At 39.0% G+C, this 19,442-nt stretch overlaps 3 protein-coding genes across 16 annotated transcripts in view; 2 read left to right on the forward strand and 1 right to left on the reverse strand.

Moving 5' to 3' along the window:
* Window positions 1-1,492: 1,492 nt before the first annotated feature.
* LOC106087169 (ribosome biogenesis protein BMS1 homolog) lies at window positions 1,493-5,697 on the forward strand. Its single transcript, XM_013252126.2, has 3 exons — window positions 1,493-2,908; window positions 2,997-3,528; window positions 3,589-5,697. The coding sequence occupies exons 1-3, from the start codon at window positions 1,598-1,600 to the stop codon at window positions 5,253-5,255; spliced, it is 3,510 nt and encodes a 1,169-aa protein (XP_013107580.2). The 5' UTR covers window positions 1,493-1,597; the 3' UTR covers window positions 5,256-5,697.
* On the reverse strand, window positions 5,273-12,121 carry LOC106087170 (lebercilin-like protein). Of its 2 annotated transcripts, none has more exons than XM_059370820.1 (8): window positions 12,043-12,121; window positions 10,228-10,545; window positions 9,935-10,163; window positions 9,756-9,872; window positions 9,549-9,688; window positions 9,243-9,468; window positions 5,701-6,273; window positions 5,273-5,644 (listed from the first exon to the last, which is right to left on the reverse strand). In XM_059370820.1, exons 2-8 carry the CDS (start codon window positions 10,296-10,298, stop codon window positions 5,396-5,398), a joined length of 1,605 nt encoding a protein of 534 aa, XP_059226803.1. In that variant the 5' UTR covers window positions 10,299-10,545; window positions 12,043-12,121; the 3' UTR covers window positions 5,273-5,395. The 2 variants fall into 2 exon arrangements, with proteins under 2 accessions (XP_059226803.1, XP_059226802.1); XM_059370819.1 differs by having other exon boundaries at window positions 10,228-10,666; window positions 12,043-12,108.
* Window positions 12,122-14,996: 2,875 nt separating this feature from the next.
* The window catches only part of LOC106087168 (putative uncharacterized protein DDB_G0291608), a 65,940-nt gene continuing 61,494 nt past the window's right edge, over window positions 14,997-19,442 (forward strand). For 3 of the 13 annotated variants that reach the window (XM_059365985.1, XM_059366261.1, XM_059366169.1), the window contains exon 1: window positions 15,131-15,488. The gene's annotated coding sequence lies outside the window, so the exon portion shown is untranslated. The other 10 variants (XM_013252116.2, XM_013252125.2, XM_059366007.1 and 7 more) reach the window with 9 other exon arrangements.

The following is a 19,442-nucleotide window of genomic DNA, read 5'->3' on the forward strand; positions in this document are numbered from 1 at the left end:
TACTGACTCACTTAGACAATTTTTGGTACATTGTGATACCACAGTAGTGACAGACCAAGACTTATGGCGGGAATCGAATCCACAACCCCTCCACTGGCAATCCAAGCACACTACCAACTCGGCTACCGGGGCGCCCAAAAATGGATCTTACTCTCCTGCAAATGTTTACTGGAAAAGTACGCTAACATACCTAATTAATGGTGGTCTCATTTGTACAACAATTTGTGTATGTACACGTGTGCGTAAATGAGCAAAGAAAATGCGAGAAAGATGATAACAACAAAGTGAATGCAAACAAAAATCTGACATCTTAATGCCGTCAAACCTGGCCGATTGTTAACAGCTGTTCGCGGGAGACAACCTTTTTAAATCCATCTTGCGTTGCAATTACAATTTCTTTTTGCCATTTTCCTCACTTTAGACAGTAATTAAGTAAGTTGTTTTATTTTTTTTCTTTTCTCTGACAAATGACAATGTTTACAACGAATGGTCATAATGAATAAATTTATAACTGTTGTTACCTTATTCTAATCCATTGAATTTGTGGGTAACACTACTTTGCAAGATATGAAAATGGCATGTTAAATAACGTGTATGAAAGAGAATGCTCTTGGCTAACTGTAATGCGACAGGCATTGGCTGTCAAGAAAGATAAACAAACGTAACTCACTATAGACAGAGTACTACTTTTTCGCCTATTATCCATTCCGCTCGAAAAGCTGGACAGAATACCCAGCTTAAGGGTTAGTATTCTATTCTGCTTTCGGAATAGCAGCCGAAATTTTCAATTGTTTCGCGAGCAAAATTTGGCAGCAATCAAAGGGTTTTGTTTCCATACCAAAATACGTTTCTTTATCTGCACTTACTGTTTTCTCAAACAAATAAAGAAAAACGAACCACTGAAACCAATAAAACAAACAAAAATGATGCCTGCAATAGTTTTAAGTGTTGCCACTATTGTAGGTTTTTGCCATGACATAATTACCAATACCAATACACATCTAAGTACAATTTTTTCTCGCGAAGTGCACTATCTGACAACGAGTTTTGGTTGTGTGTGTGTATTAGAGTTAAGAACCATAGCACACACAAACAACGAAAAATGGCGCGAACTAGTTACATACACAAAATCAGAGTTGCTTCGATCGCTGATTTTGACAGTTAGTGCACTCAATATTATGTTGTTGGCCAACTGCCACTACCTGTAACTGATTATATCTTGGGTTTGTGCCATTTTCCTTGCTATAAGCAGAGTGCGAATTTTCCGCCAACGTTTCGCCGACTTTTTTCTTATATGGAGTTTAACAGCATTCCGCCTGAAAAGAGGAACAGAATACCCAGCTTAAGCTGGCGAATCCGCTAAACTGCTAATTAAACAACCCAGATGTTTTGTGAAAAATTTTCACAGATAACGATCTGTTTTGATATATGGTGGCAACGTAGCTTAAGTTTTGTTCGAAATGTCATTTCGTCGGTTTGTTTTTAAGAAGAAGAAGAAGAGGACTGTTTTTCTCTCTCACCAGCACGTGGAATTATAGAATTGCTGGTCAAAATATAACTTAAATTTTAATTTTAATAAAATCCAACCGATAAAGCGATGCCTGAGGATGAGGGAACTGACAAAAAGAAAACCCACCGAGCCCGGCAATCCGGTGTTAAGGCGGAGAAAAAGAAATTAAAAGCGAAAAAAGATTCCAATCAAAAGGAGCCAAATTTAACAGCACGCCAAAGGAATCCAAAAGCATTTGCCATCAATTCTGCAATAAGCGCAGAGAGAAATTTTAGGCGCAAGGAAGATATAACAGCTAAGAAACAACACATACCTGTGGTTGATCAAACACCCGATGAACCTCCTCCAGTGCTAATTGCAGTTGTGGGACCACCCAAGGTGGGCAAAACTACGCTGATAAACAACTTGATAAGAAGTTTCACCAGGACTAATGTTAATGATATAAAGGGTCCCATTACCATAGTGACCTCTAAGAAGAGACGTATTACACTTTTGGAATGCAACAATGATATAAATTCCATGATCGATGTGGCCAAGTGCGCCGATTTGGTTCTGCTAATGTGTGATGCCAGTTATGGTTTCGAAATGGAAATCTTTGAGTTCTTAAATATATGCCAGGTTCACGGGATGCCTAAAATTATGGGTGTTCTTACCCACTTGGATATGATAAAGAATACAAAACAGTTGAGGAAACGCAAAAAGGAGCTGAAACATCGTTTTTGGACCGAGGTGTACGATGGTGCCAAGCTGTTTTACCTATCTGGTCTACTGCACGGGGAATACCTAAGAAATGAAGTTAAGAACTTGGGACGTTTTATATCTGTGATGAAGTTCAGGCCATTGACGTGGCGCGGTAACCATAGTTATGTAGTCGTCGATCGTGTAGAAGACATAACAAACACTGACCTAATACGACGTAATCCTAAATGTGATCGCGATGTGGTCCTATATGGTTATGTTCGGGGAGTGCCTTTAAAACAGGAGCATATGGTACATATTGCTGGTTTGGGTGATGCCCGTATCGATGAATTAAATATGATCGCTGATCCCTGTCCATTGCCAGGAACGGAAAAGAAACGTACATTGTTGGAAAAAGAACGTCTACTTTATGCTCCCATGTCAGGGGTTGGTGGTATTGTCTATGATAAAGATGCAGTATATATCGAGTTGCAGGGTTCGCACAGTCACAAAGAGAAAACTGCTGAGGCCACCGAACAAGAAGAGTTGGTGGGAAAGCTGATTAGCAAGAAGCAAACTGTGGATGAACAGATAGATGAGCAGGTGTTTAGATTGTTTTCGGATGGTGCTGCTATTAAGTCGAAAGATTTTATAGAGGAAGAGGACGATGACATGAAAAGTGATGATGATGAAGGAGATGAGGATAACTTAGATAGGGAGGTAAGTCTATACACAAACAAAGTTGGGTGTTCATCCATGTATGGGATACCACGCAAAGGTCATTTCCCTATTTTCGTTTCTTTTCTAGGATGATTCCGGAGTGGATGATGATGAGAATGGCAGTGACAATGAGGAGGAAGAAGATGAGTTTGATGACGATGACGATTGGCGCAACGAAGATTCTCAAACTGAATCTAGAAACCAAGACTCGGAAGAAGATTCCTCTGATGATGATGATTATCAGGATTTGGAGAAAGTTCAAAAATCCCGGAAGGATTCAAAAGCTTCTAGCGATAATGAGGAAGACGAGGTTGAAGATGAAGAAGAGGCAATAATAGTCAACAGTATGAGCTGGAAGGATAATTTGGCTGAGAAAGCCAGAGATGCATTCCTTCAACGTCATTCCGAATCGAAGAATATAATGCGACTGGTTTATGGCTGCTACACACAAAGTGAACGCAAAAAGGTCGCAGAGGATAATGAAGATGCCGAAGATGATTCCGATAGCGAGGATGAAATTGGAGGCTTGTTCAAGGTGGCTGCCAAAAAGCAATCACAATTACAAAAGGACAAAGATTTGCGCAATAAAATGGAGACATGTTTCTTTGAAGACAACTTTGGTGAGTTTTCATAACTACAACCACAAGTGGAGTAAAGATTTAATCTCTTTGCGTTTTCAGAAAGTACCCGCAATTGGTTGGAAGATTCCAATAAGGAATTACTTAGGAATTGTTTTGTTACGGGCAAATGGAAAGCCTCTCAGGATGCAGAAAACCTGCTGCGTCTGGATGATATGAGCGATGCAGAGAGCGAAGTTTATGGGGATTTCGAAGATCTGGAAACAGGCGAAAAGCAAAGCGGCAAACCTGAGGAGACAAAGCCCAGCAGCGAGGATACTGGAGATTCCTTGAAGAGAAAACTAACCCGAGTGGAAGAGAAAAATCTTACCAAAGCCGAAATTATGGCCAAAAAATTGAAGCTTAAAGCCAAGTTTGATGCAGAGTACGATAATAAGGGAGAAAAGGAAGAAGATGATGGCCGCATAACCGGCGACCATGATTACTATGAGTCACTTAAGGCTGAAGCCCAAAAACAATCTCAATTGAATAAAAATGAGTTTGAGAATTTGGATAATGATTTGCGAGTGCAAATCGAAGGCTATCGGGCGGGCATGTACGTGCGTCTAGGCTTCAAAAGTTTACCCGCCGAATTTATTGAAAACTTTGATCCTACATATCCGGTGCTGATTGGTGGTCTCAACATGGCCGAGGAGAACATTGGCTATGTGAATTGCAAAGTAAAGAAGCACAGATGGTATAAAAAGATTCTCAAGTCCTGTGATCCCCTTATCATTTCTATGGGTTGGCGTCGTTTTCAAACGGTGGCAGTTTACGCTAAGGTTGAGGATAATTTCCGTCATCGCTATCTTAAATATACACCGGAACATGTTACTTGCAGCATGACATTCTGGGGTCCCATCACACCACAAAATACAGGTTTTCTGGCTCTGCAGACAGTGCGCCACGATCAGGAGGAACTAAAGAGGGTGGGTTTCCGCATAGCTGCCACTGGTTGTGTCACGGAGTTGGACAAGTCCTGCCAAATAATGAAGAAGCTGAAACTTGTGGGACACCCTTTTAAGATTTATCAAAAATCCGCCTTTATAAAGGGCATGTTTAACACGAGCCTCGAAGTTGCCAAGTTCGAGGGAGCTAAAATAAAAACTGTCTCAGGCATTAGGGGTCAGATCAAAAAAGCCCACCACACACCAGAAGGATCGTTCAGAGCCACATTCGAGGACAAAATACTGCTGAGTGACATTGTATTCTGTCGAACGTGGTTCCGTGTGGATGTGCACCGCTTCTATGCCCCTGTAACCACGCTGTTATTGCCACCCGAACAGAAACTACATTGGCAGGGCATGAAAACAGTGGGCCAGTTGAAACGAGAAAAGGAAATCAAGAATGAAGCCCAACCTGATAGCATGTACACGGAAATCAAACGTCAACCTAAAGTCTTCCGTCCTTTGACCATACCCAAGAGTCTGCAAAGAGCACTGCCCTACAAGGATAAGCCTAAAATGGGTGCTTTGACTCCAGCCGAGAAGGCAGAACGTGTGGCCGTAATACGCTCGCCCCACGAACAAAAGGTGGCCAAGTTGATGAGTATGATTGAAACCAACTATCAGGAGAAGCGAAATAAAGATCGTCACGACACTAAGATGCGTGTCAAGAAATTCAAGCTGCAAAAGCGAGCCGAAGAACTTTCGAAATTGAAGCGGCAAAAGGAACTGCGCAAAAAGGTATCCAGAGCTCTAAGCAAAATGAAAGGAAAGCAGAAAACATGAGTGTCTGACACTGACACTTTCAGTTTTTAAGTAATTTTAGAGTTTACTATAGTCAAGATCTAATGTATAAAGTAAATTTGTTGGAATTATCAAAATACACAAAGAAAGAGAAATGTGCGCGTTCTAGACGTTGGTGCGATTTAATCCTGGCTCTTGTTATCATCAATGGCTTTGAGGGCGGCCAAGAGCTTGTGTTTGCGACTGCTATTGGGTGCATTGTGTTCTACGGCAATACTGTTTCGTTTCTTGGACACGTCTTCCTTGAGGGCGCCACTTGTGGCCTGTCGGCAAAAAGTGTCTAGAAAAGCTTCACGTTCCTTATAATCATCGGATATTTGTTTACGAATGCTGGAAATTTCCTCCTTCATACGGATTTTTTTGCCTGGAAGCTGCAAAGGCATAGATTAAATCGAATTAATTTTGTAATAAATTCAAAAACAAATACCTCGATTTTTTGTTGTTCCTTAAAGTAATCACCATTTTCTTCATACAGCTCCTCCTCATTGGGGGCTTCATCAGTACACTGAATATTCTGCTTGTCACCATGGTCATGGTCGCCTTTTTCGCTGTTGCTGCCCTCTTCAAGGGTGTCATCTTCCTCGTCATTTTCATAATCATCCTCGTATTCTGTTGAATATGTATCTCGTCTAGGTTGTTCCAACAAAGGCAAGGGTGTTGCATGAAATTTAGTAGGTGTGGATATTTTGGGGGCATCCCCATCTCCTTGTTCCATGCGCCGAAGTATACCAGAATGACTTGCTTTGTTCACTTGCAGTTGTGGTGTTTCGTTAAAGCTGTTGCAGTGCATCTTTCTTACAGTGCGATTAGAATGTTGGCTAACTGTGTGACTGCTATGCATGGATTGTTGAGAGCGTTCACTATTAGGGGCTTCATTATCATCCAAGGCTTCCGCATCGAGTCCATGAAATACCATTTTTTCCAAATCCCTGTCATCCTTGTGACCATCTACATTCGAATTTTTTTGTCGTCTTATATTTAAATTGAATTTTTCTTGCAACTACAAAAAAGAAAAAAAAAAAAAAAACATGCATGAAATGCGTTATTTAATGACCTTTATTTCTAAATTCAAATATTCCGTTATAGATTGATCGATTTATCGAAAATTACCAAAAAACAAAAGACATTAATTACCACCACTGATTGTTCAACAAAGTAGTTAATTATGTCAACGTATGCAGGAGTGAGCAATATGCTCTTATGGAATCTACAGACTTGCCAAAACATAGCCCTAAAGACCATCATTTTCTACTCACTGAGCTGGAATCCTCTCCGAGACATGTCAGGAGAAGTATTTGTAGATACGCGATCCGACAACACATCACCGATTTACTTAAAACGTCCTTCAGGGTGGTGTAGCAAACTTAACTCGTATCGCTCAAGATTGGATGAGATTATTTCTAATATCTGTCCTGCATGCAACCCAGGAACTCATACCAACTGTCTGTGTTCATGCCCGGAGAAACCAACTTCTGCTCTGATCTTGCATATTAGTTAAGAAATATTCACAGCTATGCTGTTCTCAACATACATGTAAAAAAAGCCGCCAAAAACCTTTCAATTAAAAATTTAATTGAAAATAAAGAAAATTTCCTATCATTGAGCTCGTTTCGAAAGAGAAACAAACAAAAATTGTAAAATGTAATGATAATTTTTTTCCTTATTTTTTTTTCAATTACTGTCGAGATTTTTCTTTTAAAACTTTTCTATTAAAAAATTAATTGATTCAATCATTTTTTTAATTGAGTCTTAAAAATTTCAAATATGGTACATAAGTGAATTCAATTACAGGCAAGTTTTTCCCCTACAGTATAAAGGGAAGGAGATTTCGAAGCAATACCATGACAGCCGGTTTCACGTGCCGGATTACGCCGACGTAGTCCTTCATCGGCCAAGCGCTGTCGCCTCAGTGGAGATCTCTCGCGTGGGAAATTTTCAATAATTTCAATCATTTATTTAATGATAATTGAATGCAATTTTTTTAATATTAAAAATTTTTAATTACTTTCTCAAAAACGTTAAATATTATTATTTTAAATTAATAAAATCAATTAGTTTTGTTTCCGACTGTCTGGCCGAAATACGGTCTCGCAGGAGGATGTCCAAGCTATCACGGAATGCGTTAGGTTGTTATTGTTGAAGCCACATTTTCATGTGGAGGTGGCGATCCTCGTCAAGCACCTATAGGTGAGCAAGCTTGTTCCGGTCCAAAGGACCGATCGCCGCGGGAACAGGGTGGCCATTGGTTATTTAAAGGCTCCAATAACTCGCTTTGTCATATCGAGCATCATAGGCACTCAGTATTTGTGCACGAGCCAGTGCCACACGACCTCTCACTGAGACTCTCCGCTCGATACCGCTGATTGTCTGCGACTGCCATTGCAGCTACTCCATATGGAGTATTCCAATAGCTGCAACCTGTGCCCGCACACCACACAGATCGGACCTCAATGTCCCAATGTGGGGTGATATGGTGCTGTTGCAAGGACGTCGAGTGTGAACATCTTTACACACTGTTAACTGGTCATCACAGGATGGTAAGATCACGTATAGGCTTGGAGTATATGAAGGAGATTAACGGTTTCTCGTTTGGGTGCCGGGCCAAGACGGACTAAGGGCGAAACGAAGGGTCGATGAATTGGCCGTGGAGCCAGAGAATTTCCATCAGTTAACTTGGGGCGATGCAGCCCACTGTAAGGGACATATGCAAGTTAAGGTCGGTAGGATAAGTTAAGGTCGGTAGAATAAGTTAAGGTCGGTGGGATAAGTTAAGGTCGATAGGATAAGTTAAGGTCGGTAAAATAAGTTAAGGTCGGTAGGATAAGTTAAGGTCGGTAGGACGACAAAACCCCTATGTGGGGATTCGGATTGTGAGAAGAAGAAGGCTACTACTCTCGTTATTATTACGGGTCAAATAGGACATTTTTTTACATTTCGTTGGATTTTCCAGCAATTTATAAAGGACTTAAAAATTTTATATAATACTGAATATTTTAGTCTCATTAAACATATACAAAAATCGTTTTGCGCCAAACCGGACTTAGATACAAAATATAGAACAACGCTCATTGGTAAGAGAAATTTCTAGCTTCTGTTCTTAGACCGGGGTATTGATTTATGTGGGGATTTAAACAAAAAATATTCCATTTTACCGTATTTGGCAGGGGTAATTGAATTACGGAGGGCACTGTAGAGCTGACAAACTATCTATAATCACAACATTCGATAATTTCGATAGTTTTAATAATAAATATCGATACTATTGTTATTTTCCCATCACCTATATTTCAAACGAAAAATCAGGAGATCGATTTATATAGAAGCAATATCAATGCACAGACCCAATACGGATTTAATAAGGCGGTCTCACGCGAGCAGCTGTTAACAGCCGGTCAGTTTGACAGTATTAAGATGACAGATTTTTGTTAGCATTCTCTTTCTCGCTCATGTACGCAAACGTATACACAGACGCACACATATTCGTTTGCATTGTACAAAATGTTAGCCTAATCGGATCAAAATTTTTGTTTAATTTTGCAAAAAATTTTACTTTTGCGATAGTATCCATTGGAAAAATATCAATCGATATTCAGTCAAAAAATTATATACAAAATTATATATTATATATAAAACTTCTCCCCAAAGAGGTGTCGCACGGCCGCACGCCGTTCGAAGCCGACTATAAAAAGGAGGCCTTTTATCATTGAGCTTAAACTTGAATCCGACAGCACTCATATGTGAGAAGTTTGCCCTTATTCCTTAATAGAATGTGCTTGGGAAAATTTGCTCTTAAAGATAACTAGTGCAAATTTTAGAGAAAATTGGATGCATTTTGTTTCCTCTAGGCTTCAAGAAGTTAAGTTATGTATAAGAGGTTCTCGATAAAGTCTTTTATCCTTGCAAATTCAAGAGGTAACGTTTCTTTTTTTTGGAATTTTTAACGAATCATCCATTTGTATGGTGCATTACCTGCAGTTCTTCCAATTTTCGAAATCCGGATAACTCCAAACGAGCCTTTTCCAGTTTCATCAGCACTTCCTTTGTCTTCCGCTGTTCCAATTGTAGCTGTTGCTTGGCCTGTTTGGATTCCAATTGCATTTTTCGAGCCATCATTTTGATGTCATTATCTTTTTCCTGTAAACGAGTTTCCAGATTCTGTAATTTCTCAGTCAATCGATGACGGTCATCCAGATGCCTTAGAATTTTGGAGTATATCAGGGTAAGGAGGGGTTAACATACATTTCGTTTAGAAAAAAAGGACCATGGCAAACCTACTTGTCTTTGCTCAATTGAAGGTAGTGTTTATTTTGATCGCTTAGCGATAGAATTATGGTTTCTTTTTGTTTGAGTTTCTGTTCAAGGTCCTTGTTGACCGCTTGCAAATTACGATATTTTGTTTGCCACATGCGCAACTCCTTAGAGTATAGAAAATGAAATTAAATCAGTCGGTAAAACAAGGAGTTAAAGAAAAATAAATCTAACCTCGGCATGGGAGTGCAGCAATTGTGGCAATTCAGCATTTGTGGACTCGTATTTGGATAAGGCCGAATCCTGACGTTTATGCAAAGTCCTTAGAATGCGATTTTCATGGGCCAATTCCTGAAACCGAACAAAGGTATACACTTGTATTTATGTTTTTAGCTATGGATATCTCAACTTACCGCTATTGTCTGCTGGGCATTGGCCAATTGATTTTGGTAGGTTTTAATGCGGAGTCTACGAGCTGACAACACACGTTGGCGTACCTCATTGGTGGCTGGTATTATTGCCGGTGGACGATTGCATCCCCCCTTGCTGTCCATGGCCGAAGGTAGTTTACGCCGATATATATTATTTGCCGATCCTTTGGAACTATTCGAGTAGAGACTTTCACAGCTCTTGGTGGAGGCTCTGCCGTTAAATTTTTTGTTTTCAATGTAGAGGCAGAAAATAGTTAAAGATTTCTGGAACTTACGGATTCATATTCCTTTGTCTGGTCGATGATACAACACTGGAGGCCGATATGGATTTACGCGGCGATGACATTAACAGTTCTTTTTTTGTTGTGGACAAAAAGTATTAGAAAATATATGCGTAGCCTTCGTCACAGATTCAAAATTCAAAGAATTCTGTTCCTTTCTTTATGGTGTGAACGATTTTTTTAATTTTAACTTCGATTCATTTGGCAATGAAAACATGATGGGCTATTGCAAAGTGATTTGACGCTTGATTGCATCTTGTTTATCACCACCGCAGGTAGTCACCATAGTGACCCAACGCAAACATTCTATTTCTATGACGTCAATAACAAAATGTGCATTCATTTGTTGCAAAAAACAATGGAATACAAGCAAGCAGATGTTGCACTTTCCAAACATATATCACGGCACTTAGAGAACAAAGCGTTTTGTAGCCTTAGGCGTACGGATCAAGGTTATGAAGGCAAGTGAAGAATTATTTTTATAAAAAAAATTCTAAAGACAAAAACTTTAAAAAAATGCTTGTCCCCATTTTAAAAAACTTTGCTAATTTTCTTAAATTTTTTAGGTTCCTCAAAAAAATTATGTGGTCTTTTGGGCTAAAGGCCAACCTCATCTTCTTGGTTGTTCTAACGAAAAAATTGTTGGATCATGATTTTGGTAAGTGTAAAAAAATGCAAATTTTGCCCATGAACATTCCACTAAGGAGGCAAACTTCTCACATATCAATGGGTGCAGTCCGATTCAAGTTTAAGCCCAATGATAAGGGGCCTCCTTTTTATAGCCGAGTCCGAACGGCGTGCCGCAGTGCGACACCTCTTTGGAGAGAAGTTTTACATGGCATAGTACAAATGTTGTCAGCATTAGAAGGGGAAAACCACCGTTGGAAATTTTTTCTGATGGTCTCGCCAGGATTCGTACCCAGGCGTTCAGCGTCATAGTCGGACATGCTAACCTCTGCGCTACGGTAAGTGTATAGATTATTAAAAAAGTTTTTAGTGCGTTGGAAAAATCTTCTAAATCTTTGGAGTGTTCCCTACAACAAATCAAGAACTTTCCATAGTGTGATCCTCCATATACGGAGTAGCTGCAACTGCAGTTGCGGACAATCAGCACCGGCTCTTGCTAATAGACTGAGTGCCTATGATATTCGATACGAGAAAGATACGATACGAGAGTTATTGACGCCTTCCAATAACCAATGGACATAACGTTTCCGCGGTGATTGGTTCTATGGACCCGAACGAGTTTGCTCCCATATAGAGCTTGATGAGGATCGCCACCTCCACATACAAAAGTGGTAACAACGACGTCGACGACAAGTGCTGCCTGAGTCAAGTTTTAGGTGCAATGATATGGGGCCTCCTTTAGCTGAACTTTTTCTTATGTACTCGACGGGATTCAAAATCAAACAAAAATGCAAATCTGCCCATGAACATTTCATTAAGGAACTGCGGCAAACTTCTCAATCAGTGCTGTCCGATTCAATTTTAACCTCAATGATAAGGGACCTCTTTTTTATAGCCGAGTCCGAAGGGTGTGCTGCAGAGCGACACCTCTTTGGGGAGAAGTTTTTACATGGTAAAATACCTCACAAATATGGCCAGCATTAGGAGGGGATAACCACCGCTGAGAAATTTTCTGATGTAGTGTCAGGACTCGAAGTCAGGCATTCACAGTTATGGGCGGACATGATAATCTCTGCGCCACGATGGCATATATTCCCTACTCTGTATTAATTCAATCAACTAAAGTTCTCCAGTGCACAAAAAAATGGAAACAAGTAAGAACGTGCTAAGAATCTTATATACCCTCCACCATGTATCGCATTTGTCGAGTTCTATGCGCAGTATCTCTTTCTATGCAAACAAAGAATTTTGAATAAGAACTAAATAAATGAATGCTCAACATTGTAGAAGTCATTGTGTAATATTTCAGTTCATACGGATAAGAATTGCGCCTTGTAGGGGCTCAAGAAGCAAAATTGTGCAAAATTTCAAGCGGCTAGCTTTACTCCTTTGAAAGTTAGCGCGCTTTCGACAGACAGATGAACGGACGTGGCTGGATCGACTTAAAATGACATGACGATCAAGAATATATATACTTTTTGGGTTCTCAGACGCATATTTCGAGGTGTTACAAACAGAATGACGAAATTATGGTTGCCCAAAAAGTAATTGCGGATTTTTCATATAGTCGGCGTTGACAAATTTTTTCACAGCTTGTGACTCTGTAATTGCATTCTTTCTTCTGTCAGTTGTCAGCTGTTACTTTTAGCTTGCTGTAGAAAAAAAGTGTTAAAAAAGTATATTTGATGATAGTTCATTCTAAGTTTTATTAAAAATTCATTTACTTTCTTTTAAAAAATTCAAATTACTTTTTTGCAACCCAATAGTATACCCCCATCCTATGGTGGTGGGTATAAAAAGTCTGAAGTGATAGAGCTATTATTAAAAAATTGTAAATGAGTATAACCAGGTAATGTGCATCTTGCCATATAAAATGTTCTTCGGACTGTAGATGAATCAGTTTTTGGACAGTGCTTTAAGCTTCTACAAAAATAATGATTCCATTTATCTCAGCACTTTTATACCCACCACCGAAGGATGGGGGTATATTCATTTTGTCATTCCGTTTTCAACACATCGAAATATCCGTTCCGATCTAAGACGAATTAGGTGCGTCCTCCCGTTAGTCTGTTGGAATCAAGCTACAGTCTTTAAAAATTGATATACTAAGCTGCAACTTTGCATAGATTCTTTTTTTGTCCATAAGCAGGTTAAGTTGGAAGATGGGCTATATCGGACTATATCTTGATATAGCCCCCATGTACACCGATCCGCCGGTTTATGGTCTTAGGCTCATAAAAGGCGCATTTATTGTCCGCTTTTGCCAAAATTTGGGACAGTGAGTTATGTTATGCCCTTCGACATCCTTCTTGTATTTGACCCAGATCGGTCCAGATTTAGATATAGCTGCCATATAGACCGATCTCTCTATTTAAGGTCTTGGGCCCATAAAAGTCGCATTTATTGTCCGATTTCGCAGAAATTTTGGTCAGTGAGTTGTGTTAGGCCCTTCAATATTATTATTCAATTTGGTTCTGATCGGTTCAGATTTGGATATAGCTGCCATATATACCGACCTCTCGATATAAGGTTTGGGCCTATAAAAGGCGCATTTAATGTCCGATTTTGCCGAAATTTGGGACAGTGAGTTTTGTTAGCGCCTTCGACATCCTTCTTCAATTTGGGCCAGATCGGTCTAGATTTGGATATAGCTGCCATATAGATCGATCTCTCGATTAAAAGTCTAGGCCCCACAATCCGATTCGCTCAAATTTTACACAGTGACTTATGTTAGGCTTTTCAACGGTCTTTATTTGGATACGACTACCAAAAAGACCAATATTTTGTTCTGAAAAATTGAACAATGACTTGCACTTATTAGACCACTCAATTTGGTCCAAATCGGACTATATTTCAATAAAGCTGCTATGGAGGCATAAATCATGCATTTTTCACAGGATTCTGACGAAAGTTGGTTTATATATATACCCGAGGTGATGGGTATCCAAAGTTCAGCCCGGCCGAACTTAACGCCTTTTTACTTGTTTAGTAAAGGCTATATCCCTATGGGAAAAATCAAGCACGGCCTTGCAAAACGTTGTTGTGTGATGCTGAGAATCGAATTTGTTTTTCATCCATCGCATGATTGTGTGTCGCCAGGCCCTGATGGGGCGGCCCTCCAGTTACTTGGACCCAATTTTTAATATGAAGTTCGTACTTTACTCCTGAATACCTTTCATTTGAGATCCATATTGTACCGATCGGTCCACTTTTATTTTTGGGTAGTACTTTTGGGGTAATGGGGAGGGTCCGCCCACCTTCCGATACAAAAAATTATATAGCCTATGTATCCTTCCAGACCAACCTACACAATCTGTGAAAATTTCTAGGTAATCGGTTCAGCCGTTTTGAGTCATACAGAACAAACAAACCGACAAACAAACACAAATTCAATTTTATATAGAAGATTAATAATAACTTGCATAGGATATTTTAATATGCCGATTAATTCACTTGATGCAATGATAACTACTTTGAATATTTTGCAAAACAAAACGCAATACAATTTCCTAAAACTTGAATATTGCACGAATATCATATTAGAAAAAACATTTTATCGAACAAAAAGACTCGATATAACAGATTGCCCAAAAATGTGCAGAATAGGCACTGACACATTGACATTTGATGACTTTTCTATCAGCACACTTGACATCCTCAATGTAATTGGGGGGCCTTTCCACCTCGGCAAGTGACCTCACCTTCTTGATTGAGCCATGACGACACTTATAAGCTTGACATTTGCTGTTAAATTGTGAGAGAAAATAAATTTCTCTTTTCTGTCTTCTTTGTGAGTACTAACCCCTATCTAATAAAAAAAAAACATTTGGGAATCGCTGTTTGTATTTCCCATCATGCCTTTTATTGAAAAAAATTCTTTGACATTTCTTCTATCGGCCACGTTCATAACAAACTCTCTTACACACACACACACACACACACAACGATAAGCTGTCCCACTGACAAACCCCACCAAAAAAAGAGGGGTATAGAATGAAAAGCCTCAAGCATGGAACGGATGAATACGAATGAAATAAACAAAACAAGATTCGACGCGAAAAACAGGCGAGAGAGTAAAACAAAAAAAAAATCTCAATACAATTCTCTCATAATATTATGGCTCCCCTTTTGGCAGTCGAATGAATGTGTGACGGAATTTGTTGTGAGATACGGATAGATGAATGATTACAGTCAGTCTCAGTGCTCTCGTCGTCTAAGTATAACACGTTCTGCGGTAAAATTCATTTTATTTTTGCCTTCAGTTTTTCAAAATTAAATTTTATTATTTAGTAATAATAATAACTGACAATTAATCTGCAGTACTAGAATGGATAATTATTTTGAAAATTGAAGTTAAATTTGAAATATAAAATATATCCACCAACCCACCACACACACACAGCAGTTGGTGGCGTGTACGTGTTGATTGTACGGTTGAATGAATAAAATTAACAACAACAACAAGGAAAACTCTTGGTTAGGTTTTCCTCGCCCAACAGAAAAAAATTTCAAAAAAATACACAATAAGCTTGTGGTTCAAGGCATAGAAGAGAGGAAGAAAAAACGGGCGAATGCATGAGAAAATCTTATGAAAATATTCGTAAACGGAAAATTGGTGTTGTATACAAGTGCGTTTGCGTTTGGTTTTTTGTTTTTGCATTTATATATATATATTAACCAAATTATCTGTGAATGAGCAACAAAACAAAAAGATTCAATTTTTAAATTAAAAAACTCGTTTGCAAAGGGTATTAATATCGCGTTTTTTTGGAAATTATTTTTGCAAGTGCCTTCTCTGCGAGAGATACGGCGAACAAGAAAATCCCACGCGTCGTTTGTTCATTGATAAAGGAAAAAATATACACCACAGTGCCAGCTGGCAGGCAAATGTATTGAAATCAAATAAATCTTACCAAAATATATAGAAAAAGAAGCAAAATTAATGGCAATAGTAAAGTTAAAAAAAATTAATCTCAGATATATTTCCTAACTTAACTAGTGCCGTCGTGTATGGTGCCATTTGCTTTGACGTCTAAAAGGCCCCATCTATATCAAATATTGGCACAACAAAGTAACTCACCATCATCCCCCTTACGTGCATAGTAGGTATGTCGTAATATTTACTCGTGCAATTGCAAAGTAAGATGTGAGTGAGTGAGAAAATTAAGGAGTGTGAAATAAAGGACAACTCGTTGACATCTGATGTCAAAGCGACAAATCACACCTAAGAGTCGGTAATATGAGAGAATTTCTGTAGTGTGCTGTCTTACAAATTTGGATAAATAAAAATTGATAACGAATTAATTCCAATTCAATGACAAATCTCCATTTGTAGTGTGTGACTTAACATTGGCCTTATGTGGGTTAAGAAGCACAACAGCCGCAATAACAACAAACGGAAAATAAATCCAAAAAAGTAACTAACAACACCACCAACACACACACACACATTAAACCTACAATGAGTGAGAGAGATTAGTCATCCGTAAATAAGATAGATGACGGTAAAGAAGTCGGCGACAGCGGTGGCTACGAACAACAACATTAGACAAAGCTGGTTTTCATGTTAAATTATTAAGAGAGCTCCTCAGTATTCTGAGTGTACGTGCGATGATGATGGTTGGTTATGATGACTCGATTTGCAGCAGCAACAATACACGTTATGCCACTAACAAGAACAACAACGACAATAGCACGATAGCGACAAGTACTAGTATCTCAAAGATACGCATTGTGTTTAAGCCAATACTGAGTGTGAAGAACTAGTAATCATTATAGGTAGCATCGAGGTTTGTTGATTATTAAAATGTGCCTTGAATATCTCACGTAAACCGAGAAAAAAAAATAACAAAAGAAATTTAATATCATTAAAACCATCTACAAAGAAATCAGAAATCCTAAATACCAAAAAAGTGTGCGCGCATTCTCTTTACAACATCTAAGGTAGTGTCTGTGTCGGCGGCGACCATACAGAATATTAGACTAAAAGAGAAGTCTGAATATAAAAGTACATAACAACATATTGAATGAAATAAAATAAAGAAACCAACATTGTGCGCGATATTAAAATCTCCCCACTCATACAGTGTAGCACAAAAGTTTACCTGCAACAAAGAATGCATGACGAAAAAGCATTTAAAGAGGGGGTGTGGGTGACATATATAATTTTCAGTAGGAAATCCAATTGTCCTTTGTCCGTAATTTAAACCAAAAACTTCAAGCGTGAGTGAAATGAAGCCCTTCACGGGGCTAATTACGACTTACGCAAATAGTACTATGGGAAGATCTCCAATATCTATCCAATATTAAAAGTTGTGCATGCCAGAGAGCTGCAACGAGTACGATTGTGTAGGCAACGAAAATGTGATTCAAAAACAAATTGATTGAAGCACTAGGTTTCAATCGAACAACTCACATGCTACTTTTGGTTAGGAGCCTGAGAATAATTCGGCAAATGAACAAATTTTGCCCATGATCATTTCACTAAGAAACAGGGGCAATCTTCTCACATATCAATGAGTCGGTCCGATTCAAGTTTTAAGCTCAATGATAAGGGGTCTCCTTTTTGTAGCCGAGTCCGAACGTCGTGTCGCAGTACGACACCTCTTTGGAGAGAAGTTTTACATGGCATAGTACCTCACAAATGTTGGCAGCATTGGGAGGGAAAAAACCATCGTTGGAAATTTTTTCTGATGGTCTTGCCAGGATTCAAACCCAGGCGTTCAGCGTCATAGGCGGACATGCTAACCTTTGCGTTACAGTGGCCTCCCGTAGCGCAGCCACATTTTTAGCCACACTTTCAGAATTGTCGTCCATTTCAAACAAAGAAAACAGAACAAGTAAAAAGGTGCTAAGTTCGGCCGCGCCGAATCTTATACACCCTCCACTATAGATCGCATTTGTCGAGTTCTTTTCCCGATATCTCTTTTTAGGCAAACAAAAAAAAAAAAGAATTGCTATAATATTGGAGCTGTATCAAGTTATGGTCCGATTTGAACCATAATTGAATGTTGGAGACCATAGCCATTGTGTGAAATTTCAGCTAATTCGAGTAAGAATAGCGCCCTTTAGGGGCTCAAGAAATAAAATAGAGAGATCGGTCTATATAGGAGCTGTATCAGGCTATAGACCGATTCAAATCATATTTGACACGTATGTAGAAAGTCGTGCTCAAGAAGTCAAGATCCCAGATCGGTTTTTATGGCAGCTACATCAGGTTATGGACTGATTTCAACCATACTCAGAACACTTGTTGGAAGTCATGATAAAACACCTCATGCAAAATTTCAGCCAAATCGGATAAGAACTGTGTCCTTTAGTGGCTCAAAAAGTCAAGATCCAAGATCGGTTTATATGGCAGCTATATCAAAACATGGACCGATTTCAACCATACTCAAAACACCTCATGCAAAATTTCGGCCAGATCGGATAAGAGTTGTGCCCTCTAGTGGCTCAAGAAGTCAAGATCCAAGATCGGTTTATATGGCAGCTATATCAAAATAAATGCAAATTTTGCCCATGAACATTCCACTAAGGAACAGGGGCAAACTTCTCACATATCAATGCGTGCAGTCCGATTCAAGTTTAAGCTCAATGATGAGGGGCCTCCTTTTTATAGTCGAGTCCGAACGGCGTGCCGCAGTGCGACACCTCTTTGGAGAGAAGTTTTACATGGCATAGTACCTCGCAAATGTTGCCAGCATTAGGAGGGGAAAACCACCGCAGAAAATTTTTTCTGGTGGTCTCGCCAGGATTCAAACCCAGGCGTTTAGCGTCATAGGCGGACATGCTAACCTCTGCGCTACGATGGCCTCCATATATCAAAACATGAACCGATATAGCCCATTTACAGTCCCAACCCACCCACTTGTAAGAAGTATTTGAAAGTTAGCGTGCTTTCGACAGACGGACGGATGGACATGGCTAGATCGACTTAAATTGTCATGACGATCAAGAATATATTATGTGGTCTTAGACGAATATTTCGAGGAGTTACAAACAGAATGACGAAATTAGTATACCCCCATCCTATGGTAGAGGGTATACTAATTTGATCATCCCTCGTTATTGAATGAAACGAGCCAGGACGAACACTCATGTTTGATTACTAATGAAGTGATTCGAACTGGATGTTCGGTTCGAGCATATACGAAAGCAATCGCCACTCTCCGTTCATACACCCAAACAAATGCAACAACATAAAATGAGTCGTTGAACAAGTGTGCTTGAAAATTTTGCTAACAAAAAGTAAAAAAGTTGAAAATTTGAGATCAAATTTTATCTCATTAGATGTAATTTGATCCAATTGTATATGATTGCAGATATGATTGGATCTGACCTTTTCAATTCATTTCATCGAGTGTTTCTTCATTTCTTTATTTGGGTCTCCCAATTAACTTCTTTTAATTCGATTAGAGGTGAAAGGTACATAATATGCATAAGCTATTTACCAACAACCTGCTACCTTTCATATATGTGTATAGGAATAATATTGAATGCTGTACTTATCCCAAATCTATGTTAAGCAGTAAACTTTTGTGCAACAGTGTTCACGTGATACTACGACTATTTGGTTGGTAAGT

This window comes from Stomoxys calcitrans, chromosome 1 (genome assembly GCF_963082655.1).
Source record: "Stomoxys calcitrans chromosome 1, idStoCalc2.1, whole genome shotgun sequence".
Classification (NCBI taxonomy): Eukaryota; Metazoa; Arthropoda; class Insecta; order Diptera; family Muscidae; genus Stomoxys; species Stomoxys calcitrans.

Coding starts and splice junctions, on each gene's coding strand:
- LOC106087169 (XM_013252126.2), top strand. CDS start 1,598: ATGCCTGAGGATGAGGGAACTGACAAAAAGAAAACCCACCGAGCCCGG. Junction 2,909..2,996: donor AGGATAACTTAGATAGGGAG/GTAAGTCTATAC, acceptor TTTCTTTTCTAG/GATGATTCCGGAGTGGATGA. Junction 3,529..3,588: donor TTTCTTTGAAGACAACTTTG/GTGAGTTTTCAT, acceptor TTGCGTTTTCAG/AAAGTACCCGCAATTGGTTG.
- LOC106087170 (XM_059370820.1), bottom strand. CDS start 10,298: ATGTCATCGCCGCGTAAATCCATATCGGCCTCCAGTGTTGTATCATCG. Junction 9,873..9,934: donor ATGCCCAGCAGACAATAGCG/GTAAGTTGAGAT, acceptor GTTCGGTTTCAG/GAATTGGCCCATGAAAATCG. Junction 9,689..9,755: donor TGCTGCACTCCCATGCCGAG/GTTAGATTTATT, acceptor CTATACTCTAAG/GAGTTGCGCATGTGGCAAAC.